Source organism: Catharus ustulatus, chromosome 1 (assembly GCF_009819885.2).
Source record: "Catharus ustulatus isolate bCatUst1 chromosome 1, bCatUst1.pri.v2, whole genome shotgun sequence".
NCBI classification, from domain to species: domain Eukaryota; kingdom Metazoa; phylum Chordata; class Aves; order Passeriformes; family Turdidae; genus Catharus; species Catharus ustulatus.
In genome coordinates this window covers 45,932,924-45,954,057 of record NC_046221.1, presented here as the reverse complement: position 1 = coordinate 45,954,057, position 21,134 = coordinate 45,932,924, and the positions used below count along the sequence as shown (strand labels likewise).

The following is a 21,134-nucleotide window of genomic DNA, read 5'->3' as shown; positions in this document are numbered from 1 at the left end:
TAAACATTAGCATTGACTAATTATCTTTATGCACACAAGCCAAGTCTTGCGCTTCCTCTGAAACTAAAATAAGAACCTTGGAGCTGATGCAAGCTGTACTGTAAGGTACAGTAGTTTCACGAATACAAGCCGCACGGATTATAAGCCGCACCCCCGGTGCCTCGACAATGTTGCTGTCTTTGTCAATAGATAAGCCGCACCCCGAATATTAGCCGCACTTTCGTTCGTCGCGAGAATCCGTGCGCAGCTTTCACAAATTGGCCAATTAGTAAGAGGATCGCGGCATAGCGGGCTTTACTGGCTCGGGGCGGGGCCAGGCAGGCTCGGCCCGCTCATGGTTGCCGACGGGGCCGGGTGGCCCAGCTCAGCGCCACGGCTCGGCGGGGCTGGCCGGGTGGTGCTGCCGCCGCCGCCGGGCTCGCTGGCCCCCCTCTCCCGTCAGCACCGCCCCGCTGCCGCGTTCGCTCGCCCGGCTGGCAGGGCTGCCGCCGCCGGGCTCGCCGTCCGCCCCGCTGCCGCTTTCGCTCGCCCCGCGCCGCGCCTCGCGAGCGCCGCGCCCGCCCCGCGCCGCGCCCGCCCCGCGGCGCTTTCGCGGCTCGCGGTTCGCGGCTCGCGGCTCGCGGCTCGCGGTTCGCGGCTCGCGGCTCGCGGCTCGCGGCTCGCGGTTCGCGGCTCGCGGCTCGCGGCTCGCGGCTCGCGGCTCGCGGCGGCGCTTTCGCTCGCCGGGCGGCGCTTTCGCGAGCGCCGCTTTCGCTCGCCCCGCCGGCAGGGCTGCCGCCGCCGCCACCACGCTCGCCGGCCGCCCCCTCCCGTCTGCACCGCCGCCGCGTTTCCTCGCCCTGGCCGGCACTGCAGGCCCCCGCACCGCCGGGCTCCCCCACGCTGCTGGCCCCGATTATGCTGGGCTTCCCCCGCTGCCAGGCAGCCCCACCCGCCGGCCTTCCTGCTTCTGCCATGCTCCCCTGCACTGCTAGCCCCAGTTCTCCCGGGCTCCCCCGCCCTGCTGGCTCAGGCTCTGCCGCCCGCCCCCGACACTGCTGGCCCCGCCTCTGCCAGGCTTTCCCACCTCTGCCGGGGCCGGCCGGGCTCCAGCTTGGCTTGGGGCTGCCGCGGGCTCTCACTTCCGTGTTGGCAGCTTTTAGAATTTTGTTAATAGATTAGCCGCCCCGGAATATTAGCCGCACTTCCGGGTTTCCACCAAAATTTTGGTCAAATTGGTGCGGCTTGTATTCGTGAAATTACTGTACTTGAGGAACCTAAATATTCATGAGTCTGGACTGACAGGGAGCAAATTCTTTGGAGCTCATCCCTTTGAGATAAGAGCAAAACTGCTCCTGCAAGAGCAAGTCATGAAACCCGGCCCTGAAGTCTGACACTGTGCTGCCTGCACACCAAGCAAAGTCAGAAGCTGAGTTTGCTTTGACTTTCTCCCCTCTATAAATCCTTCACAAATATCCAACCAGTTGCCGACAGCTCCCGCTCTGCTCACAGTAAGATAGTCACTGTTGTTACTATTAGCAGTTATCTCGTTTTCCTCATGTGGCAGGTTGAAATTGTGATGTCCTTGCTGGGCATGTTTTGCCCTCCGTTGTTTGAAACCATCGCTGCACTAGAAAATTACCATCCCCGCATTGGGCTGAAGTGGCAGCTGGGGCGGATCTTTGCGCTCTTCCTGGGCAACCTCTACACATTCCTGTTGGCCTTGATGGATGACGTCAATGAAAAAGTAAGAGCTGAGCCAAAAAGCCACAGTCAAATAGCATTTCCCAGAGTTGAGGGTGAACACAGCCTGTCCCCACAGCCAGCAGGGACAATCACCCCTTCTGCAGCAGGTGCCTGCTCTGTCCCCAACCCTCTTGAGCAGTACCCCAGGGACACTCACCAAGCAGAGTGTCTAGCTTCTCTTTACATCCCTGAAAAGAGCATAGTTATTGTTTTGCTGTAATCACAGCATGTTAGGGTAATTCTATTTTTTCCTCCATCTGACACTGTGTGAAATTTCTATTACTGCAGACCCTGAGGATACAGTTTATAATCCTCTTCCCCTGCCTCCCCTTTTTAACATTATCCTGGTAGCATGTTGTGGGCAGATAACTGCAGGAAAGGATATATGTCTAACTTATCCACAGAAAAAAATTACTATTACTCTGTTTTAAACTGAAAAGAATTAGAGGAATTGAGGCACTTTGCTCTGCCCTGAAAAATTATGAACAATGCAAAGGAGAAGGACTGGGATGAAGGTTATGTCTGCATACAGGAGTCTCAAAGGAGGTCAGACACCTCCATGTGCAGGGAGCACGTTGCTTGTTCCCCAAAAAGTCACGGAGCCTTGACACACCTTCAGCTGCTGCTCCCCTGCTCCTGGCAAAAGAGGAGTTTCTGTGCTGTTGCCAGCAGTGTAACTCCATTGTGGACAGATGTTTATACAAGGGGTGGTAGCTGGTATGGAGGAGGGAGGAATTGAATGCCTTGGATCTATTTGCTAATGGTTTTGTTTGGGGGGGGACGGTGGGGGTGGGTCTCTTCATTGCAGCTGGCAGAAGAGGATGTGGTAAAAAACATCACACACTGGACACTGCTTGGTCACCACAACTCGTCTGCAGGGAATGACAGCACTGTCACCCCACGTCCCCTTGACCCTGCAGATGTGCCCAGGGGACCCTGCTGGGAGACAACTGTTGGCATCGTAAGAAATTCATTATGTAGCAAGTCTCTGTGTTGTTTTGGGATGGTCCATTTTTGTTACTCTCATTGATATCTTTAACATTTCCATGCTTGATGTTTTCTTCACAAACAGCAGCTCTTTCCACCACTCTTGTACAGCATCACCAAAGCAATGCAAGCCCTTGGCCAGAATTCTCAAGCCATGGTGGTGAAATCCTCAGCTGGAAGCAACCAAGGCATGCAGAGCTCTGATGCACTGGCTGTGAAGAGCTCAAAAGGCCAGGCAGTCTGCAGCCACACCTGCACCATGTTTTTGTTCAGATCATGACTGTGCCTTTGAAGCAAACCTCTCTTCTCCATTTATTGTTGCACTTGTTCCAGAGAGGCTTTGGTGCAGGCGTAAAACCCAACCAGAGGACATGCCTCAAGGGAACTCCTGACATGTCCCAGTCCATAATGCAGCATGAGGCCATGGGATGAAAGTAGAATTAGGCAAAAGTACCCCCCTTGAAAGGCAGGCAGGGTGGCCTTCAGGTCCTCAGAGTTTCACCACACAAATCCACCCTGCAACATTTACCTCGCACCAAGAAGATCTGCAGTCAGACTATGCACAACTTAAAAAGTAAAAGTAGTTGTTTACTGGCTGACAGAGCCAAACTTGCCAAACTACAACGCTATGCATTCCTGTACACACTCAAGGCATCTTCAAAAGCCAAGTGGTTCTCAGTCATGTGGGAAAAGACCAGCCGCTGTCACCCCTCAGAAGGAGCTGATCCTTGGTGCGGCTGAGCAGTCATTCAGAGCAGTCATTCAGCAGATCTTTGTTTTCTCCCCCTCATACTTTAAAAACCTTTCTTGTGTCTTTCCTTTTGAACCCTTGGGCCACCAGTTATTTCCACCCTGTGAGTCTTCCTTCTGCCTGCAATTTTATCTTTCTTGTCTTCCTATCTCCTTTCTCTACACTTACACACAGCTCATTTATAGGTGAACAATTTTCCTTGCAGTCTTTGTAAAAGTTACGGAGCTGAACCATACCAGCACTATGCCAAATCAAAACGACTGAGGGCATATGTATATTTTACAGCAGCACTACTGCAGCATTAACATTCTGCTCCCACTTTCTGTGCTGCCTCACCATGCAGTGCAGTCAATAATGCCAGCAGCTATCAGGTCTAACAGCTATAACAGAGTTCGTAGCCCCCAAGCACAGAGGTAAAGCTTAGGCACTGCACAGTGTTTGAAAACAGGCAGGGAGTTTGCTAATGGCATGCTTTTCTGAAGATTACTGTCATATAAAGACAAATGGCTAAATAAAAAATACAGTCCTGAATGCGCTACTGAAATTATAGAAGTTAAATGTTGGGTTTTTCCTTCTTTTAAATTGCAGGAGTTCGTGAGGCTCACTGTGTCTGATATCCTGGTGACCTACATAACCATTCTGGTGGGAGATTTCATCCGAGCTTGCTTTGTCAGATTTGTGAATTACTGTTGGTGCTGGGACCTAGAGGCTGGATTTGTAAGTATCTTATAGCCGAGTCAGTATCTTATAGCCAAGAAGATAAAATTAATTTAGGGACATTTGGTCAAGCACTACAAATGAATTTGAATTATTCCAGTGGTTGCCTGACCTTGCCTGATAATACAATTAGTGCACATAGCCTGTGCAAAACTTTTCTGGGTCAATCAGCTCCATCCCAGTAAGAACTCCAGAAAAAGCCAGTTCTCCTCTCCATCTGAGACCTTTAAAACATGAAGCTGACTTAAAAAATAAATAATCTGGTGTTCATTCAGTTGTTATAACCCCAAAACCTTGGGCCTTTCTATATCCCTTTTCAAAGCCCCAGACCTTCCTGTTCATTGCCCACCCTGCAGGCAGGAGCCTGCTCTTCTCACAGCGGTGTCTTCTGATCACTGCTGGAAGCTAGAGTTTCTTCTGCTGCAGTAGAGCAAGGAGCATTTCCTTCCCCTCTCATGAGTGTGTAACACACATCACCACTGGGCTCTTTGGTATTCCTAAAGGTTCCATTACCAAAGCAGTCAGTACTGGAGCTGCACAAAACACGAAATAAAATAATGGAGGGATGGAAGGAAATCCTTTGATTCACATGAGAGGAAACAAAATCCAATGGATTCCAACAGAGATGAAAACATCTTGCAAGATTACGAGCAGATCAGTGCACCCACTGCCTAGCTGTCATGTTGGGAGGGTTCCCAGGAGTGGTCTGGAGAAGAGCAAAAAGGAGGGATTTGGTAAAGGAACAGCAGGTGGGGCACATTTTGCTTCTTGTGGAGCTCTTTATGTTTCTTCCAAGAGAGGTAGAGGACATTTCCCAGGGTGGCCTAGGGAGGACCACCCAGCAGCCAAGCAGCATGAAATTACATCCATTGCTTGTGCAAAGATGGTTTGCTGACAGCCATCTAACCCAACCTAGCCAGGGACACCAGCACAAGTTTGGAAGTGTTTTTCTAATGCAGAAAATTAATAAGATTCTTGTTTAACCCAGCCTTCTCACACAGGAATACTCAAGGCAGAGGACAGCAGACACTGATAGTTGTCTTTATTTTCATGTGAAAAAGAAGCCAATATTAACCTCTAGCTAAAGATTTAAAGTAGAAATGGACCAGAATCAAAAGAACAAAGAAAACAGTGTTTACGTGTATACCTTCCCAAAGCTGTGAGCAGTCAGCTAAGCAAGACTGACTAGGCTCCCCTTGAGTTTCCATCATAAAGCACAAATATCTTTAGCTTCAACTTTATGAATTGCTGAGAGTATGAAGTAAATGCAAATGGTCTGAAAAACAGACAGACCTTATAGGATATTCCAAAGATATAAGAGCATCACCTACCATTTCTTAGAAGTCTGCTTTCTGCATTGCAGTTAAAACAAAAAACAAACCAAAAAAAACCACAAACAAAACCCCCCCACACAAAAAAATAGGTTTTTTTTTCAAGAGAACATAACATGGAAATGTTTGCACAAAGTTTCATCTGCCAAAAATCACTTGAGTTTTGTGGACACAGAAGTAGATATACATAGAAGAAATAACTTCATCATAGGTAAATCTAGCAAAATAATAATTTATAAATCACCAAATACTGCCAGTAGATCTGATCAGCCTGTTCTGGACCTGCCACCATTAGCACCCACATCAGATAGCTAAAATACTGCTTTATATGAAGCAACAAATCAGCTAATACAGAGTAAAATATCACCTAATACCCATCAGGTCATATATTCCCTAGCATTTCTCTCCCTTTGATCTGTGCTTCTGTTCTTCAGCAGCTTGGACCCAGGGACATGGACGTAATCCAGCGTAGCGTTTGCCTTCCAGCTCATAATTATCACTGCTTCAGGATTCAATATTTTACCAGGGTGGAACTGTAAGTCCATAGCCAGGCACCAGCTGGAGTTTAGATGTAGTCCCGTGCCATGCTCACAGCTGGTGTCATATTAGCAGGGAGCAAGAAACACAGAGCATCAATCTATCTTTCCAATCTTCAGGAAGCCAAGAGAGAAGCAGCCACCCACAGCGCAGTAGCTCCAGTTCTGCTTTCCCCACACTGCTGCAGGTCATCCAAGCAGTGTGCATGCAGCAGGAGCCCTCCCAGGAATCGCTGCTTGCCAGCTTCAAATAAGCATCATGCACCCAGCAGAAAAAAACAGCAGGAACCTCTAGCAACAACACACTTTTCTTTTTTCTTTCCCCATACAGCCATCCTATGCAGAGTTCGACATTAGTGGCAACGTTTTGGGTTTGGTTTTTAACCAGGGAATGATTTGGTAAGATATTTCCTTTTTTTAAAATTTTTCACCTTATTTAGAAAACCTGTTAGTGGAGTTAGAAAGCTTCCAAGCCAACTAGATAGACCTTTGGTTTCTGCTTTTTTCTGACTGATTGGCTTTCTGTGCTTAACCATAAAAGTGGGACTCTCTCCATGGTTATATTCACATAACATTTTCCAAGCCATCTCCAAGAAATTTTTGTCACAAACTGAAACTTTTTTTTTTGTGACCCCTGAGAAGTCTGAGCCTTGCTGGTCCTCAATGAGGGGGACCTACCATAATCTGTGGGTGCAGATAGCTTCTACTGTGGGAGCACAGGGTAGCACCTATCAGCCCACTCAGCCTTCATTTGTGAACAAACCTGTCACCACACAAACATCTCCTTTTCTGTTCTTGAAAGGATTAAACCTTCAGTCTGCCAAAAACAGTGCCTGTCCTTTTCTTCTCCTTTTCAGGATGGGATCCTTTTACGCGCCAGGGCTCGTGGGTATAAATGTGCTGCGCTTATTAACCTCCATGTATTTTCAGTGCTGGGCTGTTATGAGTAGCAATGTCCCTCATGAAAGAGTCTTCAAAGCATCCAAGTCTAATAATTTTTACATGGGATTGGTGCTGCTGATCCTCTTCCTCAGCCTCCTGCCTGTGGCTTACACCATCATGTCCCTGCCTCCCTCCTTTGACTGTGGACCTTTCAGGTACTACCAAAACACCAAAAAGGATATTCTTGTTCTCTGGTATACAAGAACAAAATTTTCATGAAGTTAGAAGGACTGGATTGCAGCAGAGATGGTGAAGTGTTTAAATCCTTAGCAATGTGAGGCAAAGGGTCATGTCCAGCTGTGGGGTGCAGTCAGGTGGGAGCACTGAACCTGCTCCTGTCTGCTGGTCTCCTCTGCTACATGATTTCCAGTGTTTTCCCAACACACAGTGATGAAAGCACCAGAGAACAGCAGGGGGTGGGGGGGAACAGCAAGGTGCAGCCCCCAGTAAAAAAAAAAAAAAAAAAAAAAAAAAAAAAAAAAAAAAAACCACACAACCACAAAAAAACCCAAAAAAACCCCCACTAAAGGATCCTAAACATTGGAACATTGAGGAAACAAAATTAGTCCAAAGGATGTATTTATTTTACATGTTGACTTTAGTTGGCAAATAGCAGGAAATGGATAGGGGTGAGCCTGTAAAATTGCTGCACTTTTTTTTTTTTTGGTGTTTGGAGTGTTTTTAAGTGTTGTGAGGATATTTTTTTTCTTTTAATTAGGTCAGAATCAGCACTGCACAAAGCATTTAATGGACTGGATTAACGTGCCAATAAAGTGTAATTTGATTGAATAACAGTACTTTCTGGGCCTGCTGAATCTGACTCAGCAAGGAGCCAGCTTGGAACAAATTGTTCTTGTAGATGCACTGTTTCAGGTTGTCTGCTTGCTGACGGAGAATGACATCAGAAAGCTAAAAGACTCGAGGGAAAGGCAAGAGACCAAAATACCCTCAGTTCTATAGCAAGGACAGGTGTCAACGAGTAATGTCAGAAGATCTGACAAGTGACTTGTTGCACGCACACTATCATTTGGAGATGACTAATCTGCAATGTGAAAGAGCTATTTCAATTCCCAATCAACCCTTCAAAAGCCACTCAGCCTGATTCAGACCCTTGGCAGCTCGATGGAAAACTCAGCTCTCCTGAGCTCCTGGCAGTTGATGAGGTTGGGTACTGTTTATCCAAGTTTTCTTTATTGACTCTCATCATCAAGACAGAGAGTCCAGAACCCTCCTGACAGGAATTCCACAAGTTCCTGGGAGGCACCAAACCTAAATGGGAGGAATAGCACTGATGCAGCTGAATTCCTAGACCCGGAGATGCTGGGGAGACAAGAAGGTCAATTACATAATCCAGCCCTTTACAGATTTGTTCTTCTTTCATACAGAATACTCTCATCTGCTTTATCAATCCTGTTTGAAATTACTCCTTCACTGAGTCTCCTATTAAGCAATAATCACAGCTTGCTATTTTTGTCATTACTTAGCAGCTCTTCAAGTTGGCTCATTATTTCAGAAAGATGGAATTTGCATATGGAAAGTCATCTCTACCATGAAAAGGCCATACTTAACAAGATATTCATCAGAAATATGTGGTCTGTAGGGTTTTATCTATTTCAGAGGGGTAAATAGTCACGACTCATAAATTAAATGTGGAATTAAATGTATTGACTCCAGGAGCAAGTAAGCCTAGCAAAGATTATTTGTATAATCAATGAGGGGAGAAAGGAAGGGAATGAATTAACCAATAGATAATTTAAAATAGAAGCCTTTTAAACACTTGGTGGCCAACTGCAAGCTGGTGCTCATTAAGAGGTGAAACAAGCTGATTAGCACCATGAGACTATGAAGCATTTTATCCTTCCAGAAGATATCTACACTCCTTAACTGGCCATCTGTCTTTCCAGTGGAAAGAAAAGGATGTATGATGTCATTCAAGAGACCATTGAGCTCGATTTTCCACTTTTTGTTGCCAAGATCTTCAGCTATGTGGCAAATCCAGGACTGATCATACCTGCAATTCTGCTAATGGTGTAAGTTTTCCTTGCAATATTACATGCCTGGCTTAGGGGAGAAGGTTGGGGAAAAAAAATTCTGGGATATTAGTCAGGTCTAAATACAGCTTCTGCTGAGATAACAGCATGGATCAGAGCAGACACATGCTCCCTACCCCCCTTACCTTTGCCTAACCCAATTTCCTAAAATTTAATTACCCTACCCAATTAAACACAACTTTGTGGATGCAATATTGCTGACAGAGGCCTTGTAGATATCAAAACTGTCACAGCTTCCATATGAAAAATTTTCTGTAGCCAGCAGGAAATAAATGGACAGTCTCAGCCTGGTGCCTTTTTGGAGAAGCAATTTCTATCACAGCTGGTGGCATTTAGAGCACAGCCAAGACAGGGCATTCAAAAATTACATGTTCCAAAATCATGAAGATTTGTGAGCTTTGTTTGGGTTTGGGGGTTTTACAGTAATTTTACGAATACAAGCCGCACTGAGTATAAGCCGCATCGCCGGGTGTTGGCAAACATTTCGTTCTTTGTCCATAAATAAGCTGCACCTGAGTATAAGCCGCTCTGTCGTTCACAGGGAGGACCTGCATGCAACAAAGTTGCCAAATAGTAACAGAATCGCAGCAGGGCAGGGTTTACTGTCTCGACTCAGCCATGCGGGCTTGGGGCTGCCGACAGCTCGGCGTTGCCACTCAGTGGCAGGGGGGGCACAAAGCCCCCTGGCACCCGCAGCAGTGGTGGGAGGCGGGGATGGAGCCACCCCGCTCCTGTGGCGGCGGCACGCGGGGACGGGAGCCCCCCGAGCCATGGGGCCAGCAGCACGGAGCCCCCTGCCTCCCCCTGGGCCGTGGGGCCAGCAGCACGGAGCCCCCCACCTTCCCCCTGGGCCGCGGGGCCAGCAGGAGAGAGCTGCCCCGTCTTCCCCACCCCCTGTGCTGCCTGCACAGAGCAGCTCCACCCGCCGCGCAACACAGTAACCAATTTGTAACAACCACATAAATGCAGGGTTTTACTGGCAGGAGCTCGACTTTGCAGTTTGCACTGACTTGATTTGCACTCCCGGGGTTGAAAATGTCAAAAAATTATTCACATATTGGCCGCTCCTGAGTATTAGCCGCATTTCCGGTGTGAGAGCAAAATTTTGGTCAAAACGGTGCGGCTTGTATTCGTGAAATTACTGTACTTTTTCATTTTCCAAATAATACATCTGCTATTTGTTTTAGTGCCATTTGATCATTTCAGCTTTGAAATCAGACTTAAATCCCCAGCACCTCCAGCAATACTAGGATTAGTTCTCCTTTTTTAAAAAAGATATTTTTGGCACTGTTCTGAGGTTTTCCAAAGCTATCAAAATGAGTAGGAGGGCTGTGGCCAAATTCTGTAGGCAGTTCTGAGCACTTCAGATTAATCAATGGGAGATGGGAAGAGAGTTGGGGAGCCTGTTACATACAGAGCTTCCTGTTCTGACTCTGGGGTATCCATGCACATTGGAGATGAGCCTCTGGACTGATCCAGCACAGCTGCCCTTGGGCATTGTGATGCTTCATCCTGCATAGCTGCACTGAACGTAATGCCATTAAATTATATCAAATAAAAGTTCCATACAAAGTTACTCATACAAACAACGTGAGAAAAATCCTAATTAAACTCAAGATCACATGTCACTCCTCAACCTGCCTCAAACTACTTGCTCACTTTAACCTAAAAAGGATGATCAGGTACTGTAACTTGTGCAGGCAGATCCTACACCTGTACAAATCAGATCAGGTCTGTACAGGAGACAAGAAGTCTCACACCACGTCCCTAGCATGGCCAAGCATATTATTGAAGTATAAACTCTATTCCTGTGGGCTCACAGTAGCACTGGCAGATGCTATCGCAAACACAAAATGAAGACTGCAGAACATCCCAAGTGGGCCACCTTTACAAAAGGGCTGCAGGCCCTGAGCCCTAAGCCCATCTGAGGCTCAGATGCAATCCTCAAAAAAGCCGATGAGAGAGAGTAATACCTTTGAAAATAATGGTTTTTTTTTCCAGTGACAAGCTCCTACCCTTTCCTTCACTGTCAGCTGGGAAAAGTAACAGCACCAATTCAGTTTATTTGTTGAAGAGACAACTTTTATCACACCTTTCCAGTGCTGGCCATTCCCATGCCACAGATTTACCATCAGTCCATTTCCTCGAGACACAGTTTTGTCTCTGCCCTGATTCCCCTCTGAGAACTGAGAAATACCTTATGTCCATGTTACTTAAAACGTCCTCGCTTTCCACCCAGATACACTGCCTGTATGGCCTGTATGTATTGCATACTTGTGATTTCCAGCTGTTCAGCTCCCAAGAGAGTCACAGCCCTAAGGAAGTGCCTTCCCCCATGTGGCTGGACCAGTCAGACCTACGGCCCCTTGGCAATAGTTCTTACATGCCCTGAGACCTTTGGGTGTCTTGCAGAGGCACTGCTTGTTATCTACATACTCACCTTGCCTGTGATAATCCAGACAAAATCACAGCAACCAATCAAGATTGTTTCTTAAGGCTTTGGCCCTTTTCTCTTCACCTCTTCAGTCAAGTGCCCAGTTTCATGCCTTGTCTCTGAAAATCTTCAACTCCTGCTGTGGTGCTGACAGGCAGACAGGGTTAAGCTGGAGCTAGTCCTTGTAATGAACCCCACCCAGTTTTCCAACAGTTTGAAACCAGGGAAATGGAAAAGCTACATTTAGTCCTGATGAGCAGAGAGCCAGAAGCTCTCAAAGCAGCAGGCAAGGCAACCCACAATCCAGCCTAACTAAAAATAGCCTCTACAAAGAGCAACAGGTGGATCGTAAATGGACAGTCTGTTGATTTTGATTGCAGCCTCTCAAAAAATGTGTTTTCCACTTCTATGGACTAAATTAAGTAATTTTCTCTAGCCACAACAACCCCTTCTTTTTTATCCAGGTGCAATCCAAAACACATCTTCTATTTATTTCAGTTCTTAGCTCCTGGTTCCAAACAATGATGGGGTCCAGCAAGTGACATGGATGTCAAGCTTACTGTCCTGCTTTTAACTGCCCAAGGACAAAGGAAATAGGAAATACAGAGAAAGAAGAATGAAAGACATTGTACCCATGGGCACATAACCTAATCCCACCCAGGCGGAGAGTAGGATTTCAAGCTGTGGCCTGCAGAGCTTCCTGGCAGAAAATAGAAGCATTTTCTGTGTCAAGAAGGGGTGAAAATTAAAATTCCTATGCAGGCTAGAAAAGGACAGTGACCCACACTCTCCCCAGAACTGGAGAAGCAATACATCAGAGAAGAGGAGTGAGTGCCAGGGTGTCATGGTTTAAACCCACATGGAAATCAGGCACTACCCAGCTACTTACTCAACCTCTTATCGCTCTCCCCAGTCCTGGTGGAATGAGGAGGAGAATCAAAGAAAAACTTGGAAATTGAGATAAAAACAGTTTAATAATCAAAAACAAAGTAAAATATAGTAATAATGGTAAATGATAATAAAAAGGAAAAAACAACGACATAATACAGCTTCTCACCACCCACTGACCAATGCCAGACTCCCCTTCCCAAAGCCACATTGTCCCCTGTTAAAGTTAACTCCTTTATAAAGGTAACTATTTATACACCAGGCATGATATTGTATGGTGTGGAATATCCCTTTGGTCAGTTCAGGTCACCTGTCCCACCTCCCAGTTTCTTTTGTGTACCTCCTTACTGGCAGAGGTTGAGACAAAATCAAAGGTCCTTGCTCAACTTAGGATAAACAAGAATCAGCAAAACTAAAACATCAGTGTGTTATCAACACCATTCTTATTCACAGCCCTGATTACAAAGTAGTATTTTCTAGACAATGAGCTTGATAACACAGAAAAAAAAAACTATCACACCTTTACAGGAGAAAAAAAAGAAAAAAAACTATTTCCAAGAGGATTTGCAGAACAGAGAGCCCAGATTACCAAGACTGAGTTTTGGGTTAATGTTAGGCAAAAGGAAGTAAACGTATTTCCTCTACATAGACTCCTGTAAAAAGCCTCAAGAAAGGCAATCCTAAGCACCACTTCCTGATCTTCCACCTGGAAACCCTCACGCCAGTACATGGTGCCTTGCTGGGCTTAGGGTCAGGCACTCCGTTCATGAAATCCTTGAGTCTGGTTTGAGGTTGCTGAACCTGGGCTGGCACAACACACACAGGTTATGAATGGTCAGGAAACAGTTCTTCTTTCCCTACCTTTTTTTTTTTTTTTTTTGACTTTTGTAAGAGAATTTTCTACTTTATTTAAAAATAATTTTTAAAAAGCAAACAACTATAGCAGTGAACTGAACAGCCGCTTCTTTTCCTGGGAATGGCTTGGAGTCACTGAGCAGACAACAGTTATAATTTAGAAAAATAAAGGCACTCCACAAAAGCAGGAAACATGTTTTTACTACCGAAATGTTACTGGCTAGTGAGTGTCAGAAATGGCGAGACAGACTCAGACACTTTGGCATGTTTCAAAGTACAGCCTCCCTGTGTGCCAGAGGCTAGCAGTCAGCACGCCCTCTCCCATCCCCGCTTGCCTTTCAGTTCCCTCCAGCTTGGCTCAGTTTTCCCCTGGCTTTGGCATGCCCTTTTTGGAGAAGACAGGATCAAAACAAAAGCCTGTGGTTCTACTCCAACCTGGCATCTGCTTGTCCTCAGTTTCTGTCTCTGCTCACTTGCAAGGATGCAGGATGCAGCTGGTCCTGGAAAAGGGGAAAGGAGAACTGTTCCTTGAGCGCTGCTATACAGGAGAGGTGTAAAGGCCCCATTTTACCACTGTTTCCCCAGTTTCCCAGTTTTTCCTGAGGTTCCTGTGATACCTGGTGACAGTTCCATCTCAAGGATGGTGCCTGATTTCCCCAAGGTTGGTACAAAGGAAGCGGAGAGAGCCCATGGCCAGCCAAAGTGGTGCACAAGGGCAGGCTGGTCGTTTTGCTTCTGTTTGAGCAGAACTGATCTTTGGATGGGCTCAGCCTGTCTCAGCTAACCATGCCACAGGCAGCCTAAATTTTTCCTAAACCTTGAGCTTCAAAAAGAAGTTTGGAGACAGCTGGTGGGAAAATTATGAATCAGAAGATAGGCAAAAAATTACATGTTCCCTCTTTGTGAAACTTTCTCCTTCCTCTGATCCTATCACTTCAGCAATGTTTTCTTTTTTAGCCTCACCATTTATTACCTGAATGCTGTGTCTAAAGCATATCAGCGCGCCAATGCAGAGCTGAAGAAGAAAATGCAAATGGTAAGTACTGATCTGTCAAAGTCACCTTTGAAATAGTGTGCACCTCAATTTTGATGCGTAGCATATGCTTTTAAATGACTTTTCACTTCTAAACACACTGGTGACACAAGATGATGACATATTTTATGCCTGTTCAGTACCCTCTGATGGCATTTAATGTCTAGCTGCACAGAGAGGTCACATCCCATAATAGCTTGCTATTTTGTACATCAGAACTACAGTTGGTTTTCCCATAAACCGTGCTTTCCACGTACAAAAGTAAGTTACCACAAAGCTCCGGCAATGCTTTGGTGTTTGAGATTTCCCAGGAACAATGACAAGTCCATGAAAACCATGGCCAGATTTTGTACAAGCTGAAGAGCAAAGAGCCATAACTAATAATATGGCAATAACATTTTTTATCACTGATTCTCCAAAAACCTTTCAGAAGAGGCTGTTTCTGCTGTGTGCATGTGAAAAGCAAGATAAAGATAGATGCAAAAAATTGAACTAGCAGGATAGGATTTGGAGCTCACAATATCCAGAACTGGGAGAGGTTGCAACATGTACAAGACTATAATACAAGGATCCCTGAACTATTATGAACTGGGTCTGGCAGGAGAATACCTGCAAAAGCAAGCCTCTGCTCAGAGAATGAGTGTCAATGAGAAACAGCAAAGGTGTCCTGGTACCAAGGCTTATGCTGATCTGGCAACATCAGTTTCCTCCAGAGTTTTTTTGGTAGGTCTCCATCCTATTGTTGTTTTTTATGACATAGATGTGCCCAAAATACCAAGTCTTGAATCAGGAGAGGATGTGATGTTGTCAAAGGACTGGTATCAGCCATTTTACTGGCATGGGACAGGATCCAAGCCTAGGAAGCCATGCCACATAAAGCAAAACATTGTATAAAGCAGAGATTCCTGCAACATTAAAAGTGAGGATGTGAGCACTGAGAAATGGGACTCCATAAATTACATTCAAATGCTCAAATTCAGAACTAATCACTCAGCTTTAAAGGAAGTTTCTTGGTGCAAAGGCATCCTTGAATACTGTGAGAGTTGAACACGTGCGACAGCACACTCAGATTTTGGGGCACTTGGTCTATTTCATGCTGCACAACCTGGCTGGGATCAGGGATAAAGGGACCACAAACCAGAATTCAGCACTATCCAGAAGTTCAGATTCCCTCTACCATCCAGAAGAAAATATTTCACAGCCCTAAATGTATGTAAGTAAAGCCAAAGACTGCCCTAAAGCCCATCCCTGTACTGCGTACCCTCCTCCTCTGACGTTTATCCCTGACATCCTCTCTCACAAGAGGCTCACCTTTAAAACTAACCAATACACCAGAGAGGGAAGATTGGTAGCTGCAGCAGCACACAGACAGCCTGACAGACCTAAACCATGTTATCAGCAAGTGCTTTGCCCTAACAGGAGTGAAGACACTGTTTTCCAGTCCTTCCTGGGATTACTTTCTTTCCTGGAAATACTTGATAACCAGACCAGGATTCAGCATCTTGAATTTAGCAAAGAGATTCGTTCATACTAACAAACACTCAGCCAGGCAAACATTACACCAGGCCACCATTTCCCAGATCACAGCTGCAGTTTTTAACTAAACCAAATGGATTTTATTGATGCAGCAACGCGAAGAGGAGAAAAACAAGAGAAACAACAAAGCCAATACCAACCCTATGCTGCAAGATCTGGAGGATTTACTTACACCAAGTACAAAGACTGAAAGTCCCCCCAAACAAGCAGAAGGTAAAAAATTAAACTATCTCCCCATAGCACTTCCGAAAAGGCTCATTTAGCCACCCAAATGTCTGATAGGATTGAGAAACTGGAGGGATATACCCTAGCAAGGGATTGGATGAGTCTAATTAGCAGAGTTTGTCCTTCTCACAGAAGTCCACCTGGACACACAGGAGAGGCACATTTTTAGACTGGATTATATCTTTCACAGGCTTGTCACAGTGGGAATTGTAATCCAAAATTATGAGTCGTATCCCAGCTATTAACCATGCTGGTCATGAAACGAGCAATTTATTCTGGGAACAATGTTTAAACTCAGTGTTGTTTCAGGTCTGATGGGTTGCGTCAGACTTTTTTTCCCTGAGTTGGGCTTTTCATTGGAAAATTCATCATGAATAAGGCAGAAACTTTTCACAGGATTAAGTCTTTGGGTAAATAAATGAATGCTCTAAGTTCTGCTGTAGTGGTCCATGGCTGGGCAGAAAGAACCAGGAGGAGGCATTAGCACCAGGACTGGGTTATTTTCAAAGAAAATGGATCCTCCAGGCTCAATCTCAACCAGCCTCTGGCTCTCATTTGTGAAAATCACTTGAAAGATTTTGATTTTATCCTGGTACAGGTAAGAAAAGCAGACTAGTGCCACCATAACTCCCTTGAATTCATCAGTAAGAACCTGAAAAGAGAGAATGGGAAGCAGAGACATGTACTGTCTGTTGAGTGGGGAGGGGGAGGAACATTCTTATTCCTGGTTTCTTCACTGAGATGCTCAAACACAAATTCCCAGACATGCTGGTTATTGCACAGAGAAGAAACAACAGCCACTGGGGAGAGGACGCAAAACAGTTTTTGCTCCCAAGAAAATAACGTTCATAATCTTTGCTCTAGACAAGAAAATGGAGTCTCCAAATGGAACCAGCCCTGTCGGGAAACCAGGCAGAGGAGAAGTCCTGCCTGGCAGCCCCATGGCCAACAGTAGAGGAGCAGCATTCACCTCACCATCACAAGTGTTTGTGACACAGCCACGGACACTGGGCATTCGGGCACCCTACCCTGGCCAGCCCAGGCCATGGGGGCACCCCCTGAGACCAGTCCCTGGAAGAGGGAGAGGGCAGCCATGCTACCCACGGGCTGCTCGATAACCTCAGCAAAGTTTCCCCTGTCTGACATTAAAATAGAGGTGCTGCATGAACTGATGTAGTTCTGGTAGGAAATCATTACTGCATGCTGGACATCCACTTGTGGTGCTCTGTATCTATCCAACAAATCTTTAATATAGATTTGTTTAGACACCTGCTAGTAATTCTGAGTTGTAACCCCCAAAGGCTGCACTGATTTTGAGCCCAAGGGAAATGGGAGGCAGTCAGAACAAAAATCAGCCGTGACATTGCTGAACTGCTTCACACAGGATGCAGCCCTGTGGCCACTAACAGCAGTGAACTTGCTCTGTGGAGCAAGTGCTTGACAGCATTTTCAAAGGCTTCTTTGATAAATAAAAATTGTGTGATTTTACCTGTCATTTAAACAGAGGTTTTTTTGAGAGTTTTTTTCTGTTGTTCCTCTGCCTGAAGAATTTAGTATTCTTATAAAATATTGAGCGTCCTTGCTCAGCCACAAGGCAGCTACTACTACAAGTAGAGGTTTCCTACCAGAGAGGATTTTGTCAGCTGCATTTTGTCCCTTGTGATAGCTTTCTTACAGTCTACCTCCTCCAAACTTCCATCTCTTTGTTTCAATCTCACCACCACTTTCTCTAGGTTCCCACTCCACTCCTCTTTTCACAGTCTGTTGACAGCAGCTTGCACCATTATTTCAGCCCCTGGCTATGATTACTAGTCTAGCAACACCACCCAGCACAACTGAGAGACTAACAGTGCTTCGGCCTAGGTTATGATTATAACCAGTTAGAAATTCCTGGTGCAATTTAAGAACAGTACCATTCAGATCTACAGGAGTTCCCAGGACTCTGTGACAAACCTTCTCTGGGTTGACCTGCTCTCTTACACCTACAGTTTCTTCCTGTTGTTGACATAAACCCACCCTGGCCAGCTTAGATCTGGTGTTCACATGGGTGTTGTTCTTCATAAAAATGTCTATAGAAATACAAATTTTTCAATAAAACCAAATCATAACCATAGATAGTGACAATTCTGCTAAAACTGGGATATTTGGATTTTAAACAGGTCCTCACTTTGAATTTTTTTCTACTAAATTCCATAAATCTTGTGAAATGCTGTGTTCAGGACAAGAAGCTCAACTTATTTCTCTTCTATGTCTTGGCAGAGCATAGGCCTTCAGCCTGGGAATGCTCACCTTTCAGGAGCTGGGAAAAGGAGTCCAGTTAGGTCAGACATGAGGCAGACTGGAAAAAGGATTCACTCTTTCAGTCTAATATAACAAAAAGTTTTAGGTATCTGCTTTTTCACAGAAATTATGAGCTTAAATATTGTGCTGTGCTTATTTACCTAGCTTGTTTGTTGATATCTGTGCTTTATAACAGAGACCAGAGCCCTAGAGAAGTACAGTAATTTCACGACTATAAGGCACACCCTTTTGACTAAAATTTTCCCTCGAACCCGGAAGTGCGCCTTATAGTCCGGTGCGCCTTATCTGATGTACAAAGTTGCGAAATTTGCCAAGCCAGAAGTGTGAGCTGTGAGCCGTGGGGGCAGCTGGAAGTGCCACGGCAGCCGGTTGGGGGCGGGCCAAGAGGCCCGCGGCACCGCCCCTGCCAGGTAGAGGCGGGCCTGGGGGCCCATGGCTGCTGGGTGAAGGCGGGCCAGGGGGCCCACGGCACCACCCCTCTCAGGTCCAGGCAGTCCCGGGAGCCCATGGCAGCCGGGTCCAGGGGGGCCCGGTGGCTCGCGGCACTGCCCCTGCTGGGTACAGGCGGGCCGGGGGCCAATGGCAGCTGGGTTGAGGCGGGGCCTTGGCCAGCAACCGCGCGGGATGAGCTGGGGGCGGAGCCTCGCTGCAAAAAACAGTGCGCCTTATAGTCCGGTGCGCCTTATATGATCTACAAAGTTGCGAATTTTGCCAACTCCGGGGGGGTGCGCCTTATAGTCAGGTGCGCTTTATGGTCGTGAAATTACTGTACTTCCAGGAGATGCAAACAAGAGACAAATAAAAGCAGACTTTGAAATTTCTTCAAAAATTAAATCATTGCATTTTGCTTTCAAATACAGAAAAGTTAGTGGATTGTTTCTAGAAATAGAACAGCTCAAAGTCAGTTTGGCTGTTCCCAGGACACTGCTGTGGTCAGGGTTGGTCGCATTCCCAGGGAGCCTCCATGTGAGAAGCTGCTCATCAGATTTATTTCCTGGGATTGGAAGGATTTCTCTCTGATCTGGGTCCCACAGAAAAGGTCTTGTCTTGCCTCTTAACCGTGAGAGTTGCTGAAACGACACGGCTGTGGTAAGCTCTCTGCAGAGACACCCATTCACTGAACTGGAGCAAAGTCAGACAAGAGAAGGCCTTTTCCAGGAGACATCCTTTCTTGGAGGGGTCCATAGTGCTCAGAAAGTGCTGGGAGAAGGTGTTCCCAGCCTGCTAACCCAGAAAGATGTCACAGAAACACTGCAGTGCTCTGATTTTAGCACAGTCTGTCCACCCTGCAGACTCTGGTATCTTAGGGACATATCAAGGAAGAGCACTCTCCTCCTCTTCACTCCTCAGCTCACACTGAAACACAGTTTGGAAAGGGAGAATGTGGCTTCAGATCTTGCTCACCTCTGCTAGCAAACCAGAATAGGCTGGAAGTGTGTGTGTGCATACATGTCTGCACACATGTAAAGGCAACAAGAAGCATTACGAAGAAGCCTTAAAGAACTCCTGACAAATTTAGAAAACCAGAGAAGCAGAGGCAGACTTTGACACATGAGTAGCTATTACAGGATTTGGATACTCTCTGAGCAATAATATGGAGCACTCCAAAGCACCGTGTCATCTCTGTCATCTCTGCCCGTTAGCTAAACCAAGGCTTGTTTATCTCTAATTATAATACATTAGGTTCACCCCTTGATCAAGGTGTTTTGCAAGCTCAGAGACCCTAGGATAAAAGGGTGATATTATCAGCCAGACAATTCCTGCAGACCAGTGGCAGCTCCCTTCCCTGACTCCAATCCACAGTGGGGTCCCCTGTCAGAGCACAAGAGATAAGATGTAAAGATGTAAAAATGCCAACCCTTAGTCCTCATACTGACTGAAATGATTCTTTGTCTCTTGAAGTTTTGAGTCCATTTACCAGTTCGTCACATGCAACTAAAGGTTAAACTCCACAAACTCACTGGAATATTCAGTAGTGTTTGGTTTCATTCCTATTTTTCTATTGTTAGAAACAGCAAAAAGTCCTTGTCTGAGCATTGATTTCCAATCCCTTAACATTTGTTGAAAGACTATCCATCTATCCATCTCAATCTTCTTCCAGTACTTGGAGGCTCCTAGTAACATCTCACAGCTCTCAGCTTGGATTCACAGAAGAGCCCTCTGCATTGCAAATTTTTCATATCTTGTGCTGCCACTAGCTCAAATGCTGCAGCCAAAAGGTTTTGGTAAAAAAACAAGGAAATATCTAAGCTTAATTATTTTATTATTCTTCTCATCAGAGGTTTGTTTTTAAACAGGGAGCTCTCATGGGCATCAGTTTTTAGTTTGCATGGCCCAGCAGAGCATCTGCACTGTGTTACTAATGAACAGGAACTCCAGCAAAATAAAAGACCTTTAAAGAGCAATTTTATAAAGCATGTGGCTATACATGAGCTGTGAAGGGGATAACAATGCGCACTCTTCTCTTTTAGAGTTGGAAACATAATTAAGACATTTCTATCATAATGTGCTCAGTTGAATACAAGACAAGCTACTTTCTGTACTCCCAATGAACAGAAAATAGTAGACACCATTAAACAGGTTTGCTCATAAACCCAGAAAAGAATGCAAATAATACACTGATTTTGTATTTGGTACCAAGGCACTTTGGCTTCTTCAAAGCAGAAAAAGGACAGTAATTTCTTTTCAAAAGGGAACCTTGAAACACCTGGACTTGTATTTTAAGGTAGCTTATATGAAGCTTTCCAAGGAGAGAAAGGGAAACAAGCACTGGATGCCACCACTACTGACAGCATTCTTTTTCCTGATAACCTCATGTATTC

The 21,134-nt window shown here is 45.6% G+C and overlaps 1 protein-coding gene across 1 annotated transcript in view; it reads left to right on the top strand.

The window, feature by feature from the left end:
* Positions 1-17,401, top strand: part of TMC2 (transmembrane channel like 2) — a 34,846-nt gene extending 17,445 nt beyond the window's left edge. Inside the window, exons 12-20 of the mRNA XM_033052544.1 lie at positions 1,547-1,726; positions 2,534-2,686; positions 4,052-4,180; positions 6,379-6,446; positions 6,905-7,144; positions 8,894-9,019; positions 14,175-14,253; positions 15,879-15,999; positions 16,876-17,401. Coding sequence (XP_032908435.1) covers positions 1,547-1,726; positions 2,534-2,686; positions 4,052-4,180; positions 6,379-6,446; positions 6,905-7,144; positions 8,894-9,019; positions 14,175-14,253; positions 15,879-15,999; positions 16,876-17,129 — 1,350 coding nt within the window. The 3' untranslated portion in view covers positions 17,130-17,401. The remainder of the gene's footprint in view (positions 1-1,546; positions 1,727-2,533; positions 2,687-4,051; positions 4,181-6,378; positions 6,447-6,904; positions 7,145-8,893; positions 9,020-14,174; positions 14,254-15,878; positions 16,000-16,875) is intronic.
* Positions 17,402-21,134: the final 3,733 nt, after the last annotated feature.